This window comes from Pseudophryne corroboree, chromosome 7, assembly GCF_028390025.1.
Source record: "Pseudophryne corroboree isolate aPseCor3 chromosome 7, aPseCor3.hap2, whole genome shotgun sequence".
In the NCBI taxonomy this organism is placed as follows: domain Eukaryota; kingdom Metazoa; phylum Chordata; class Amphibia; order Anura; family Myobatrachidae; genus Pseudophryne; species Pseudophryne corroboree.
The window spans coordinates 129,674,519-129,690,790 of NC_086450.1; the positions used below are offsets into that span (position 1 = coordinate 129,674,519).

At 40.8% G+C, this 16,272-nt stretch overlaps 1 protein-coding gene across 4 annotated transcripts in view; it reads right to left on the reverse strand.

The window, feature by feature from the left end:
• Positions 1-16,272, reverse strand: part of SLC4A10 (solute carrier family 4 member 10) — a 562,469-nt gene that overhangs the window by 250,488 nt on the left and 295,709 nt on the right. For all 4 annotated transcript variants that reach the window (XM_063933638.1, XM_063933637.1, XM_063933636.1 and 1 more), the window contains exons 4-5: positions 15,931-16,069; positions 8,717-8,877 (exon numbers count right to left, since the gene is read on the reverse strand). In XM_063933638.1, the coding sequence (XP_063789708.1) occupies positions 8,717-8,877; positions 15,931-16,069 (300 nt within the window). The remainder of the gene's footprint in view (positions 1-8,716; positions 8,878-15,930; positions 16,070-16,272) is intronic.

The window sequence follows — 16,272 nt, forward strand, 5'->3', positions numbered from 1 at the left end:
AATGGGGCATGTAACTGGCACTGAGTGGGGCCTGGCACTGTGGGGCATGTAACTGGCACTGTGGGGCAATGTATCTGGCACTGTGGGGCATGTATCTTGCACTGTGGGGCATGTAACTGGCACTGTGGGGCATGTAACTGGCACCAAATGGGGCATGTAACTGGCACTGAGTGGGGCCTGGCACTGTAGGGCATGTATCTGGCACTGTGGGGCAATGTAACTGGCACTGTGGGGCATGTATCTGGCACTGTGGGGCAATGTATCTGGCACTGTTGGGCATGTATCTGGCACTGAGTGGGGCATGTATCTGGCACTGTGGGGCAATGTATCTGGCACTGTGGGGCATGTATCCGGCACTGTGGGGAAATGTAACTGGCACTGTGGGGCATGTATCTGGCACTGTGGGGCAATGTATCTGGCACTGTGGGGAAATGTAACTGGCACTGTGGGGCATGTATCTGGCACTGTGGGGCAATGTATCTGGCACTGTGGGGCATGTATCTGGCACTGTGGGGCAATGTAACTGGCACTGTGGGGCAATGTAACTGGCACTGTGGGGCAATGTATCTGGCACTGTGGGGCATTGTATCCGGCACTGTGGGGCAATGTAACTGGCACTGAGTGGGGCATGTATCTGGCACTGTGGGGCAATGTATCTGGCACTGTGGGGCATGTATCCGGCACTGTGGGGCAATGTAACTGGCACTGAGTGGGGCAATGTAACTGGCACTGAGTGGGGCAATGTAACTGGCACTGAGTGGGGCAATGTAACTGGCACTGAGTGGGGCAATGTATCCGGCACTGTGGGGCAATGTATCCGACACTGTGGTGCAATGTATCCGGCACTGTGGGGCAATGTAACTGGCACTGTGGGGCAATGTAAGTGGCACTGTGGGCCATTTTCAGTGGCCACACCCCTTCTGGAGCGTGGCCACACCCCTTCTGGAGTGTGGCCACGCCCATTTTTCGGCACGCGCTTTCGGCGCACGCACATGCTTCTTTTTGTATGTTTTTTTTTTTGGGGGGGTGCCATTTTCCATCTTGCCCTGGGCTCCGAAAACCCTAGTTACGCCTCTGGTGCCAGGCACACCTGGCACATACGTAGTTATGACGCTGGTAGTAGCAATCACTAGATAGAATGAGATCCTTTGTGTGTTGGAAGACACAGTTGGATACGTGTGATAATGTGATTAACATGTCTGAATGTCTAGCTATAGCAAACATTAAAGCAAGGTCCCTATTCCACTTTCCCTCAACAGAAGTCTTTGCTGATCGCAGTCTCTCCTATACTTTAATAAAGATAAAATGGTGTGTGTATTTGCCTGCCCATAAATATTTCATGTCCCACATGGGATATTTTATGGGTTACTGCATAAATGTGTTTGAATGAGAAAATACATAGCTCACATATAGTTTGGACTCTTCCTCTAAATTCTTACTCTGAAGAATACATAGATTTAAAGGTAAATATGTTTTTTTGTTTTATGCTGTAAAATATTCACACAGAGAAATCTGGTTCTTGTGAAAAAAAAAAGTGCATTAAACGGGATGCATGCATCACATATGGGGGGAGGGGTGCACATGGACAAACCATGCCGTGATGTGTACTATAGGATGTAAATGTATATTTTTTTCATGCAGTGAAATACAGTGCAGCTTTTGCATGTAGCACACAAATACTATGCTGCAATGTAGAGATGAGCAAGGATGCGTTCCCTATCTGGCTCTAAATCGTCTGCAAATTTTAAATTGCCGCCTCCACGCATGGAATGGGCAACATAGTTTTTCCAATGTGCATAAGTGAAGCTTCTACTTGGCTTTGCTCTTAATATGAGGCCCATACAGAGTTATGTAATAGGTACCTATGTTCTTAGAAATGGCGCAATTCCGGCAATCTGGGATGTAGATTTAAAGCAAAAATAATTTAAAAGGTAAAATCCAGTTTTTCTGGTAAAATTCACAGTTAGTGGGTGTTAATCTACAAAATCCGAGATAAATTCCTGGACCTATGTGTTAACAATGATCGTAGCACCCGCAAACAGGCTATTTATCAGGCATTTCTTTTCAAGCCTGAAACTGCAGCCTGTGGGCTGCCTTTGGTGCTTACTGAATAGCACAATTTGATTTCAGTCATTTAACCATAAAAAATGCAGACTATTCATCAATTTATAGGAATAGGAAATAAAATAAATATTCTGTACCCACCTTCAGTACATGCTTAAACATTAGTAAATAACATTTATGATAGATCATACCAGACCCAGATAAAGAACATATACTACTATAATTACTCTTTTATCACCACAGTTCCTAAATTTACCCTGTCTGAAATACATATGTCCGGTGCTCTTTAAGGTAAAGACATATGTTTCTCTGAACAAGAAAATGTACTACAATAAACTTTGGGTACCACATAGTATGCTGAAACTGTAACATAGCAGCTAGATTGTAACATGGGCGGATATGGAGCCTGCAGCTGAGGGGACTGGTCTGTCATGAATATTTTAGTTTCATATGCAGTGCTGGTCATGTGACTCCTGTTTAGGGAGGCCAATCCCAGGATCATTGAGATCCCAGGATTTTGGCTTAAAAATGCCTTGATTTGAATCCCGGTATCTGACCCTCCAATCCCGGGATTAGGTTGCACATTTGCAGTTTATAATTTTGGCCAGACTGTGCATGGTGTAAAGTTAGAGAGGTCACGCTGTGTAGCCCCATGCCAGCCCGCTCCTTCAGCTGTGCCTGTCCACTTAATCAGAGGAGGCGGTGAGGTAAATGGCTCAGGATGAACTTGCTAGTACCAGAGCCATATTTACACACATTATATGAGCCAAATGGTTCATATGGGCATTATAAACAGGTGCAGCAGTATAAAATCCTGGAAATTTGGTGAGTTCTGATCAGAGATGTATGGAAAAGATCGGCCTCACCTGCCATAGACTTTTTACTCCAGAGTTTAGACTATAAAAATGTCTATAATAATACAAAGAAGATATTTCTAACTAATTCTTTGTATTTCTCACATAAATTATACAGTCAAAACTCTGGCAAAAACAAATTAGTATGACAGGAGGCCCTGCCTCACCTGCCTCACCCCACCGCATGTCACTCAGAGGAGGACTGCAGTGCCTGCCGAGCAGCCCTGTGTTGAGGTCACTGGCATGGCATGTCACTGTCAGTGTGTCAGTGTCACACTTTTTAGCAGCGCTTGCCCTGCGGTCAGATAGAAGCTCAAGGGGGACTTATCACACTACTGGGAGTTGGCACTAGTTGGGAGTAGGACTGCTGGAGTGACGGGTGGATAACAGGAGTGCGCTGGTGGTACCAGTCTGTGCTCCTGCTTCCTGCCACTGTCCATTGAGACAGGGCCTGCCCCTATTTGCTTTGAAGTTGCACCACACTCTACTGCTCTGCAGAGAAACCATGCAGCCAAATGCCAATTTGCCAAATTGTGCTGCTGACTCTGAGCTGACTGTGTGCAAAATAGTAAGTGGAGTTATCAACGTCGACTGATTGCTTGCATCAACCAACTAAAACCCGGGTATCCCAGTAATCCTCAGATTGAAATTTTTGTTGATCCCAGGATTGAAAGAAAAGACCTGGGATTGGCTCCCTATTCCCGATACATGGGACGAGACATTCAGTGGCAGCATCCTGAACCAGGGACACAAAACCAAACTTGGGTCCCATTAAGAAGGTACAAAACTTTTATTACTGTCCCAATCTTCACCTTTTAGGTGGTAGTACAGTTTTTAGTTAGTCAGACAGAGACTCATAATATTACATCACACAAACCATACATGTAGGTGGCCAAATGGAACATGAAACTGCCAATCTGTCCATTGGTCTGAGAAGGCAGATGACTTCCAGCATCATATGGGCCCGTTACTGCATCATACACACAAATCAGTAGCCCCTATCTAATCTGTGCCAATTTTTTATGTATTTATGGATAACACAATTCCAATACTGCAGCATGTCAGGTAAGCATTATGGCTGAAGTAGTTTTACCTTAGTGATGATGTTAAAATTCTGAGGGGCTGATGTGTGAGGGGATCTGGCCAGAGGTGTCTCTATAATCAGGCAACCAGAGGCAGGGGATGTGTTCAGCATCCTGGCAGACGGGATGCCATCGGTCATGTGACCGATGCCAGATCCCAACACCACTCAGTAGACCGGCGCCAGATTACCAACATCCCAAAGGTGAGTATAGGGGTTCAGGTTTAGGGTTAGGGCCCGGGGGGAAGGTTAAGGTTAGGCACTAATAGGGTTAGGGTTAGGCACTAGGGGAGGTGGTTAGCCGTAGCTGACACCCCCAGAGGATTAGGGTTAGATTAGGGGACAGGGCAGGATAAAAATACTTACCCCGTCCTCTGTCGGGATCTTCAGTGTCAGGATGCCGATGTCGGTCATGTGACTGCCACCATCACGACCGCCGTTATTTAGTATGTATTCTGGAGGCAGTTGTGTTATAATAATGTAACATGTTGGACAGTAAAATATATGTAAAACATGCTCAATCAAGTATAACATCTGTGATTTCCTTCCTGTATTGGATAGAGGTTGTCAAGTATAATATAGTAGTTGAACATTTGATCATTTAATCAGAGAGATGAAATCTGTATCTTTTCAATTCTCAAATTAAACAACAAAAATAGAAAGAAGTCAACATCTGCAGACTTTGTTCGGAAAGAAAAGAAGAGATGCTTGCTGTATAAAGTACAATCTACTCTCTTGTTTATTTTGGTTAAAAGGCTATAATTTCACACAAAGCCCTCTTTTCTTTGGAGGCATCATGTTAAAACAGCATTGTCACTATCTGTACAATGTAGATTTGGTCTACAAATTCAAAATGAAGGTTGTGTATTACTAAACCCTAAATTAGGATTTGTAATATAGAAAAAAATAGTGAGTTTTTGTTTTCTTAATAGCAGAATAAAAAAAGAAAAAAGCCACAGTTTTAAGCTGGGTACATACTGGGCTTGATTTAGATTTGTACAGTACATAAACCCAGTATAGGTACAAATCTGATGGGAGGGGAACTGCGCATGTGCAGAACGAGTCCTGTGTGATTGCTCACAGTCTCCCCTTAGCTGCGGCACATATGACATGCTGCAATCTTTGACGGTTGGAGCAGGTGTAGCTATGCGGACCGTTCTACAAAAATCAGGGGCTTGTCACATCTATTGTGTCATCTGACGCAGACTTCCTGGACCCAGCAAAGGCATTCCTACGGCCAACCTGACTAAGCTTCGGTGTACACAGATGGCTGAGGGCTGCGATCATCAAGACTGATGGTTGCAATGGTAATCCAATGCTGTGTAATGGGATGCAGCACTCAAATCGCAGATGTGCTGCATCCCAATGACAGGTGTTTCTCTTTTTACAGACATCCATTGCAGTATTACAATATTAGCTGTGCTATACAATACAATGTGAGATATTGGTATTTCTGACCTATCTGCATGACCATTGTATTGTGTGTATGCACAATCCATCGTTCATTGAATCGTCCCTTGGATGTGCTGCTCGTCCAATGAGACGATTCCATTGCCAATGTGATGTTGTTACTTGCAGCATGTAATGATGATACATTCCAACGTCATACGATGTATCGCATACTGTGTACAGCAATGCAATATTTTGTTATATTGCTTCGCCATATTGCTGGATCACATCATCAATCAGGTGTGTACCTACAGTAGCTTAGAAAAAGGTAATGCTTTTCTTAAGGGAATAGAGGTCATTATTTGATGTTATTTTTATAATAATAATTTAGAAAACATATATAACATGGCTGACAAAAAAACTCTTCTAGTATAAAAATGTAAAAAAAAGTCAACTTAGTATTTCCTAAAGATGCTCCTATCAAGATTAGTTAGTTGCATTCTCTACTAGACTACTGTATATGTAAATTACAATGTAAAATACAATATGCAGCTGTATACAGATGTCCTCTGACACTCCTTCTTTTTCCCCGCCTCCTTCATTACTGTGCAGCATTTTGCCACTTTTGTGCTATCACCACCTTGAAGGAGAACCTGTAACCAGATGATCCCTTGCACTTGCAGAAAGCACTATATAGTGAAGCAACTAACAGCTCTCCACTAGTGTTTACAGCTAGTTTGGAATTTTAAGAGAAATGACTATAAAAGTCTGCCTTTACTGTAAAACATCCACTAAATGTAGCGTTACAATGTTTTTTTTAAGAACCTTTGTGCCTAACATTAAAAGTCTAGAGAGTTATAAGAATTACAGCATCAGTGAAATGGGACAAAAACTAACATTTTATTTTAAAATTAAATTAAAATACCTACTCTCTGTTTTACATAGACATTTCCATTTAACACAATAAACAGTACACACATCCCTTGTTCAAAATATCTGTATTTAAAAAAAGGAAAATTAATACTATTCCTCTGCAATCAATTCCACTTATCCAGCACTAACTGTGCTTTTATTGCAATTTGTCCCAAAAAATACTTTTTTACAATTAGATTTGAGGTTCGTTCTTTGACTTTGACAAGTAATGAATAAGTCATTCCTAGGTCTTCATTTTCCTAGGATACTACTAATGCAACTAGATCCGATGTGACTAACCAGAGGCATATGGGGGAAGAGGGAGGGGGGGGGGGGTCTGGTGGTATGTGGAAAGGCATGGGGGCATATGGGGAAGTCTGATGTACTTATAAGTAATTAATATTAATATGTGCTTATATAGGGCATCGGGTGGTCACAATAAGGGGTCTAGTGACATTGCTCTATATACTCAATACTTACCTGTGCACAAGTATTTCATTAGTGTCGGTTAAGTTTCTTAAAAAAGAAAATCCAGGCCAAATGCTTAGCTCTCTTTATCTGTTAATACTTAAATGTAAATATATGGACATTCGGCTCCATTCATTCCTATGGTGGGAAACGATTAATTAGAAAAACCAAAAGGGTCATCCCCAATTGACCTTGTGGTGTCCCACTCTAACCACAAGGTCAATTGGGGACAACCCTTGTGGTTTTTCTAATTAATTGGTTCCCAATATAGGAATGAATGGAGCCGAGCATCTGCATTCACTCCTATGGGCAAACCGCGATTGGCTGAGCCCTGGGAGAGCAAAACCAATCAGGAAGATGTTGCTATGGCAGCGTCTCCTGATTGGCTGGCGGGTCCCTCTAGGGACATTAGTCACGTGAAGGGCCTGCATTCGCGTAGAATGTGTAAATATACACTTCTACATATCCGCTCTGGTCTGGGTTTCTTTCTGTTTATTATTTCTAACCCCGTGGAATGCGTACATGGACATAAGAGGACATATCTACACTGGAATTAGGAGAGTATATTTTTTTAATTACAGATGACCTATAGATTCTACATGGACAAGGGGACTGATTCTCTACGTGGGATGTAGGTAAGTATGAGTGTGTAAGTATGTATTATTAAAGTTTTACTATCACAGTGAGGGTGTGTTGTCTTTATTGAAATATTTCTTTTACAGTAGAATTACAGGTACCAGCAGGCCCTTTAATGCCAAACATGCTGGAACTTGTGATTTTCTAAGTACCAGCATGTGGAGGAGGCTTGTTGGGACCTATATTTCCACTGTAAAAGACAATATTTAGATCTCATTTTACACTTAATGACAATCAGTCCAACACCCACCGGCAATGGCTGCTGGGGACAGACTCAGGCTTCAGCCCTAGCTCTTAGTAGCCTAGAGTGGGGGACCACTTTATTGGGGGGGTTTCCACTCCCCTAGGGCGCTCTGGCCAGGGCTGACTAGTTCAGTGGTGATGCTGCGGCAGCAGGGACCAATATAAACATGTCTCCCACCTCGAGCATTACATCCCTGGCTAGTGGAGGTACAAACTCGCACCTTCTAATGTGCGAAAAGGTGTAGGTTTGTCTGACAAAAAAACTCACAGTCCATTACATCCCGCCGAATATGTTGTATGCATCGTATTGTGTGTACACCTGATTGTGCGTGCACATCAGTCGTTCATTGCATCAGATAGTATGATGCAATGAACAATAGCATGCAATCACATGCAACCTGTACAACGCCTGGTGCCATTGTACACTGGATCGTGTAGTGTGTATGGCGCGCACAATGTATCATTACATTGCATCATGCTGTCAGTTAGATCACACATTGTGCAGTGTGTACGCACGGTGCAGTGTATCATTACTTTGCATCATGCTGTCAGCTGGGTCACACATTGTGCAGTTTGTAGGCACCATGCGATTTATCATTACACTGCATCATGCTGTCAGCTGGGTCACACATCGTGCAGTGTGTACGCAGTGCGCACCATACGATGTATCATTATATCGCATCATGCTGTCATCAGGTCACATATTGTGTAGTGTGTACGCACCGTGCAATGTATCATTACATCGCATCATGCTGTCATCAGGTCACACATTGCGTAGTGTGTACCTAGCTTTACAAAAACATAAGAGTAGTGAGCAGAATATTTAATCTCCTTCCTAGTAACAATATGTAAATATGCAGTGTGATTATAAGAACATTAATTTCTTATACTATAATTTACATACAAGTGATATTTTCAGAAATGAATGCATTTGCAGAGGAATTGCTAGTTCACGTAATTATCAGTAAAGCCTTTAGATTACAAATTAATTTAGAAGGGAAATGTTTATACTACACCACCCAAGCATGAGTAACATTCAACAGGTATCAATTACTGCCATGTACAATACCTGCAATTTCTTCTAATGTGTTGGCCCTCATATCCAGCAGAACTGTACCATGTAGAATACAACTTCTCAGCTCAAACAGGCTGTGCAGTGACAATGTGGCAACATAGGGCTTACTCCATCTCTCTCCACCATCTTCAACATCTTCTTCAAACTTCAGCCATCTAATCAAACAAGTCTTAATTAAACGAACAAGAAATCCCTGCTAAAGTACTATCTCTCTTGTTTATTTCTTAACTTTATTAACACTAAGGAAACAAGTACAGTATTTAACGAAAAAATATTATAAAATACAAAATAAATACACTTGATAAAAACAGTCTTTCTGAATAACACAACACATACTGTATATTTTGTTTTTATTGTCCCCTTAAGATGATACAAAGAGCTCTTTACTAGTTATTCAGAATCGTTTGTTTAGCTCATCAAAAATGCTGAAATAATTTGCCTATTTGGGCACAGCCAAATATCCACCTGTATTATTACATTGCTGCATACAATATTCTTCTTTTAGGCCAATTTATACATTGACTAATTGGTGAAGATTTAGCAACATAAATAAATGCAATATATAATAATGTTTTTATATTACACAAATCCAGATAATCTACCATAATAGCATAAAAGTAATATTAATAATACTAATAAAGGGCTCCCTTATAATTACAATGATGGGTGGTATCCAATTAGTCTCTGTAATTAACTCATCCGGGGCTATCCTTTTAGCCTTGATGCCGGTGCTTATCAGGGATTTGGTTTTTGTCTACCTTGTGGAAGCAAAACAAAATACCTGATAAGTGACCATTTTTCCACGATAGCTGCCATGAAACTGATCAGTCTGCTGCTTTTTATGGACCCTGTCAATTTTTGAACGATTGTGGTAATTTTTTGCACAGAAAAAAGACGGGAAATAATTGGATAGCCCAAAAATGACAACCGGACAAATGTTCTGTTAAATGCCCATTTTTTTCCATGTCAAAAATTAATGTGTAACAGCCATGTTGCTTTGTAAAGAGGGTGACATAATGAATTTATAAATCAGTGCATTTGTTACACAAAGTTGATGTGGTTGTAATGAGGAGGTGGCATAGTATATAAGGGCTACATAAAGAGAGAAAACAGAAAAATAATAGTAAAAATACAAATTGTAAACAATATTGACTTTGCTTTCTGTAGTTTATTTTTTGCAAATTGGCTTTTATTGAAATATTTTCACCAAAACAAATATCATATAGTATGAACTGCAAGACACAATGTTCACAGGATATAGAATTTTCTGTAATTTTATAAGTATATAATATATTGTATACATGCAAACACCTAAAACTCCTAATCTGTATATGTACATTTCCATTTCTATCCCTGCAATCAACTACAACTCCTAATATGTGTTTACCCTAATGCATAATTGACTGTTTATTTAAATGTATCTGCACAATATTATTACTTGCTTGTAATGGGTGTTGCCTGTTTTGAAGATGTTGTTCAGTGAGGTATAATTTATTGAGCATACATGGTCTAGTGTTTACTTAACACAGGGCAATTTAACTCCTTTGATTGGCTTATCATTTAGCTTCAGATGTAGACCTTCTAAATTAGACCTACTATTTCTTTACATTCCATTAAGGGGCAGTTGACTGAGGGGGTGGGCAGGCAGTTGACAGAGGTTGAAATATAAGAAGTGTTGCAATTACCAAGTGTGAAAATGTTTAAATAACAATTAATCAAACATTGAACAACGTTCGTGACCAGGTAATTTCAACTAAAACACTGTCATTTTTTATGTACTGTCTTACCATGTCTAGGAATAAGAGATACACAAGCAAAACTCTTAGAGCAATTGAAAATACCTGTGTTTGAAATTTTGATCTATGAGGCATAGTTAATGAAGGCAGCTAAACATTTGCTTCACTGGTAGCTTGTAGAAATTAGCCATAGTATTTCGTTAGATGCAGACTAGGGTCAGCTGTGCTGGTCAATAGGCATCCACAAATTGTCCTTAACACTAAGTGTTTGAAAATGAACAGCTGAATAATACCAGTAAACGGGTATGTGAATGTTTAACTTTAGAAATTGCAACTTCTTTAAGCTCTAACCCTAAATAACTTTAGTTTTATTTCAAACACATCATGTACCACAAATTGCTTTTCTTCATTTCACTCCATGGTAGTTTCTCCATAGCAATCACATCCTTCTCTGCAACTCACCCCTTTATAAACACTGCTGCCTCAATTATCCACTACCTTCTTATTAACACTATCTTTATACATTGACAGTAACATCCACAACCTGTCACCATAAAAAAATTCACAAACATCCTACAATAATATTTATCTCTCTCTCTCCTGCTTCTATTAGCTGGGCCCCTACCACTGGACCCACTCCCATTCACCTGATTCACAGCAATATATAAATACAGCTAACCTCATAAACATAACATGCCTCCCATTACCCTCTAAATCACAAAAATGTGCTTTATGGAAAGCATGCACAGACACAACCTCCTCTGCAGCTCTGTCACATGGTGGTCTTCACTTCACAAACACCTCCATGTCTGGTAACAGTAAAGGAGGTGGGGTTGTAATATTACTATCCCAATCTTTACAATATTACTATCCCAATCTTTCACATACACAGTTCACCACAGGTTCCATCACTGACATTCACAACATTTGAAGTACAGTCTATAAAGATATACACTCCTTTCTCTTTACATGTTTCAGCTATCTCCCACCTGGGCAACCCAAACAGTTTCTGGAAGATTTTTCTGCCTGGCTCCCTCACCTCCTATCCTCTGAAATCTGCAACATCATTATGGGTGATTTTAATATCACAAATGATAATCTGAAATCTACTGTTCATGCCTCCAAACTTCTCTCTCTAACCTCTTCTCTCAGTCTCTCCCAATGGACTGACTCATCTACTCACCAGGAGGGCCACTGCCTAGATCTTGTATTCGACATACTATGCTCAGTTTCTGAATTCACTAACACTACTTTCCCTCTCTCACAAACGTATCACCTGCATGCACTCCTCCACTCAAACTCAATGTCACTGAAGTCCTCCAATCCTCCTTAAACCCGCAGAAATATTAACACTATTAATTTCATAGAACTTTCCACCTCTCTGCAACAACTGCTCTCACCTGCATTCACTTCTCCTGAGACACTGTTTCCCACCTGAATCAAACTCTAGAAATAGCCCTCAATGAATTATCTTCAGCTACCCATCACACTCCATGTAGGCCTAGATTTCAACCATGGCATTCTAAATTAAAAAGACACCTATAAAAACTCTTATGTAAAGTTGAACATCAGTGGCATAAATCCCAAACTCCAAGCAACTTCCTCACGTATAAGACTATGGGGGTAATTCAGACCTGATCGCTGGGCATCGATTTTTGCAGCCCTACAATCAGATAGTCGCCGCCTACAGGGGGAGTTTATTTTTGCTGTGCACGTGTGCAATCGCATCTGTAGCAGAGCTGCACAAACTGATTTTGTGCAGTCTCTGCGCTGTCCAGGACTTACTCAGCCGCTGCGATCACATCAGCCTGTTCGGGACCGGATTTGATGTCAGACACCCTCCCTGACGCTTGGATATGCCTGCATTTTTTCAAACACTCCCTAAAAATGGTCAGTTGACACCCACAAACACCCTCTTCCTGTCAATCTCCTTGCGATTGCCCGTGCAAATGGATCCTTTGCACAAACCCGTCGCTGGTCGGCGATCCACTTTGCAGCCATCCATCAAGCCTGTGCACTGTGGTGCATACGCATGCGCAGTTTGCCTCTGACCACCTGCTGTGCAAAAATGCACAGCAGCGATCAGGTCTGAATTACCCCCTATGCACCAATCCTATCTTATTGCCCTGGACACTGCCAAACAAGCATATTTACAAACTCTCACCTCTGCTCAAGCCTCTAAGCCCAAGTGACTTTTTAATATATTTAAATCACTTCTCAATCCTCACTCACCCAACCCACCAGCCACTATCAATATGCAAGATCTTGCTGCCTACTTCAAGGACACGATTGATAACATTTTAAATGAAATTAAATGGTACACTCTCTATCAGCCAGTGACATGCTGAATTCCCTAACTAAACCCTCTGGCATCTTCTCTTCATTTGATCCCACAAATGAAGATGAAGTATCATCACTCTTCTCATGCTCCTACTTTACTACCTTGATCCTATACTCTCACAAATAAGTAAAGCTCTGTCTCCTGTGCTCATTCCAACCTTAACTCAAATCTATAATCTCTCTCACTCTTAAAGTATCTTCCTTCACTGTTCAAGCATGCATTGACTACTCCTATTCTGATAAAAACTAAATTCTGACCCTAACTCTCTCTCAAACTACTGTCCCATCTCTCAGTTCCTATCCCCTCCATGCAGTACTTGATAGACTTGCCTACACTTGCCTCACACACTTGCTTAACTCACACAACTTATTGGACCCACTTCAGTCAGGCTTTCATTCCCAACACTCGACAGAGACAATACTGACTAAAGTACATAGTTACATATAGTTATATAGTTGTCGAGGTTGAAAAAAAGACAAATAGTCCATTGAGTTCAACCTATATTTTGATCTACTGCTATGCAATGGATTTACTTTCACTTACCCAGATACTGCCATACATTATTATTACAGGTTATATCCTTGGATGTCTTTTTTGTCTAAAAATTTCTCTAACCCTTTCTTAAACACATCAATTGAGTCATCCATTACAACCTTCTCCGGCAGCGAATTTCATATCCTTACTGCCCTTACTGTGAAGAAACCCTTCCTTCGCTTAGTATGAAACTTCCTCTCCCCTAACCTTAGGGGGTGACCGTGTGTCCTGTGTAGAGGTCTCTCGATAAGCAAATCGCCTGCTAGTTCCATGTTAAGACCCTTAATGTATTTGTAAACATTAATCATGTCACCTCTTAGACACCTTTTTTTCTAGTGTGAACATATCTAACTTCGATAGCCTTTAATCAATTTTGCAGCTCTTCTCTGAAAATTTTCAAGTTCTATGCTGTCTTTTTTACAGTGTGGAGCTCAGACCTGTACACTGTATTCTAGATGTGGCTGTACCAATGATTTATACAGTGGCAGGATTACACTTTCATCACTTGCCTCTATTCCCCATTTTATGCATGCTGATACCTTATTGGCCTTTACTCCTGCACCCTGACATCGGGCACTACTACTTAGTCTATTGTCAATGAGCACCCACAAATACTCGCTATTCCCTATTTACCAACCAATTTTTGACCCAAGTACAAATGCTGCTACCTAGACCAAGTTCCCTTAATTTAAAAATAATCCTCATGTGAGGCACTGTGTCGAAGGCTTTTGCAAAATCTAAAAAGACCAAATCCACAGCATTTCTCAGGTCTAAGTTCACACTCACATCTTCATAGAAGCTAATTAAGTTAGTTTGACATGACCTATTCCTCACAAACCCATGCTGGTTCCTACTAATGATCTTGTAGCACCCCAAGTACTCCTGAATGTTATCCCTTAATATACCTTCCAACAATTTCCCCACTATGGATGTTAGGCTTACCGGTCTGTAATATCAAGGATTTGCCTTACTTCCCTTTTTAAATAATGGCACTACATCTGCTATTCACCAATCCCTAGGAACCGTGCCTTATGTAATAGAATCTTTGAAGATTAAGTATAAGGGCCTAGCTATTTCTGAGCTAAGCTCCATTAGAACCCTTGGGTGTAGTCCATCAGGCCTCAAGTGATCTGGTCACTGCTAAGTCAAAAGGCCATTAACCACTCTCTTCTCATACAGTATAAACACTACAATCCCTATGTCGTCAGGACACAGCCCTTTCTTGGTTCTTATTCTATCTATCTAATCACTCTTTCAGTATCCACTTCTCGGAACCACCTACTCTTCCCTACCTCTATCAGTTAGAGTACTTCAAGACTCAGACTTAGGTCCTCTTCTTTTCTCAATCTATACCACATCTATTGGCAAACTAATCAACAGTTTTGGATTCCAGTATCATCTGTACATGGATAATACTCAAATCTACCTATCCTCCCCAGATTTGTCACCATCTGTAGTGGACCATGTATTGAATGCCTTTCTGCCGTTTCAGCTTGATGTCATCTTTCCACCTCAAACTTAATTTTCCAAAACAGAATCATATTTCCACTGACCAACAGTAGTTTCCAACCTGATATTTCTATCACTGTTGAGAACTCGACAATTAATCCTACCCCACAAACTCCCTGCCTAGGTGTCATCCTGGACTCTGAACTGTCCTTTGTTCCCCACATTCAATTTGTCTCAAAAACATGTTACCTGCATCTAAAAAACATATCCAAAATACAACCATACTTTACACAAGTCTTTACAACAACTCTAATCCCTGCTCTTATTATCTCCTGCATTGATTATTACAATAGATTTCTTACTGGTCTTACCAAAAAGAGACTCTCACTACTACAATCCATTATGAATGCAGCTACGAGGCTAATCTTCCTCACTAGAAGATCACTGCATCTGCAGATCCGCTCTGTCAGCCCCTCCATTGATTACCTGTATTCTACCATATTCAGTATAAAATGCTGTACTTTTACTCACACACAAGGCCATTAACCAAACTACACCAACGTACATCTCATCACTTATCTCAAAATATTTCCCAACCCGACCTCTTTGCTCTTCACAAGATCTACGTCTCTCTTCCACACTCATTATTCACTCCCATTCACAATTGCGGGCCTTTTTTTGGGCTGCAGCTACTCTGTGGAATGGCCTCCCCTGCACAATAAGACTCTCCACTAGTCTTCAAACCTTTAAGCATTTCCTGATAGGCAAGCTTATCAAATTCCAGAAACGCCCACATAACCTTGATAAACTTTTGAATCCAATTACACCCCCATTGTACAGTCCACACATATCCTCACATATTTTCTCTTTCTTCACTTTTACATCCTCCTGATCCCAGGCCATCATTTTTGTGTGAACATATTATACAGCCAACAAAGAACCTTTGCAATCTGGTGGACCAATATGCAATAGATATCACCTATACTTATGTATTAATGCCTACAGTATTTCCCTAAAGATTGTAAACTTGCGAGCAGGGTCTTCCTTCCTCTATGACTGTTGTTTCCAATTGTAAAGCACAATGGAATTTGCTGCGCTATATAAGAAACTGTTAATAAATAAATGAAATTTGAAAATGTTGTACTGACCTAGCCATTTCTCGCCATTCAGCATCATCCCCTTCACGGAGGCAAATTTCATCCAACTCTGTGAATAAATCATGAGGAATGTGTTCTTCATCATCATCTTCTGTTCCAAGTATAAACTGGACCCTTTGGGATGGCGTGTCTACAAGCAAAAGTAGCCAAATATTAAACAACATTAAACACAGTACACCCAGTTTACTTCCAATTCTGCATGATAACTTTAGAGACTAAGGGGTCTATTTACTAAGCCTTGGATGGAGATAAAGTCACTGGAGATAAAGTACCAGCCAATCGGCTCTTAACTGTAATTTTTCAAACACAGCCTATAGCATAACAGTTAGGAGC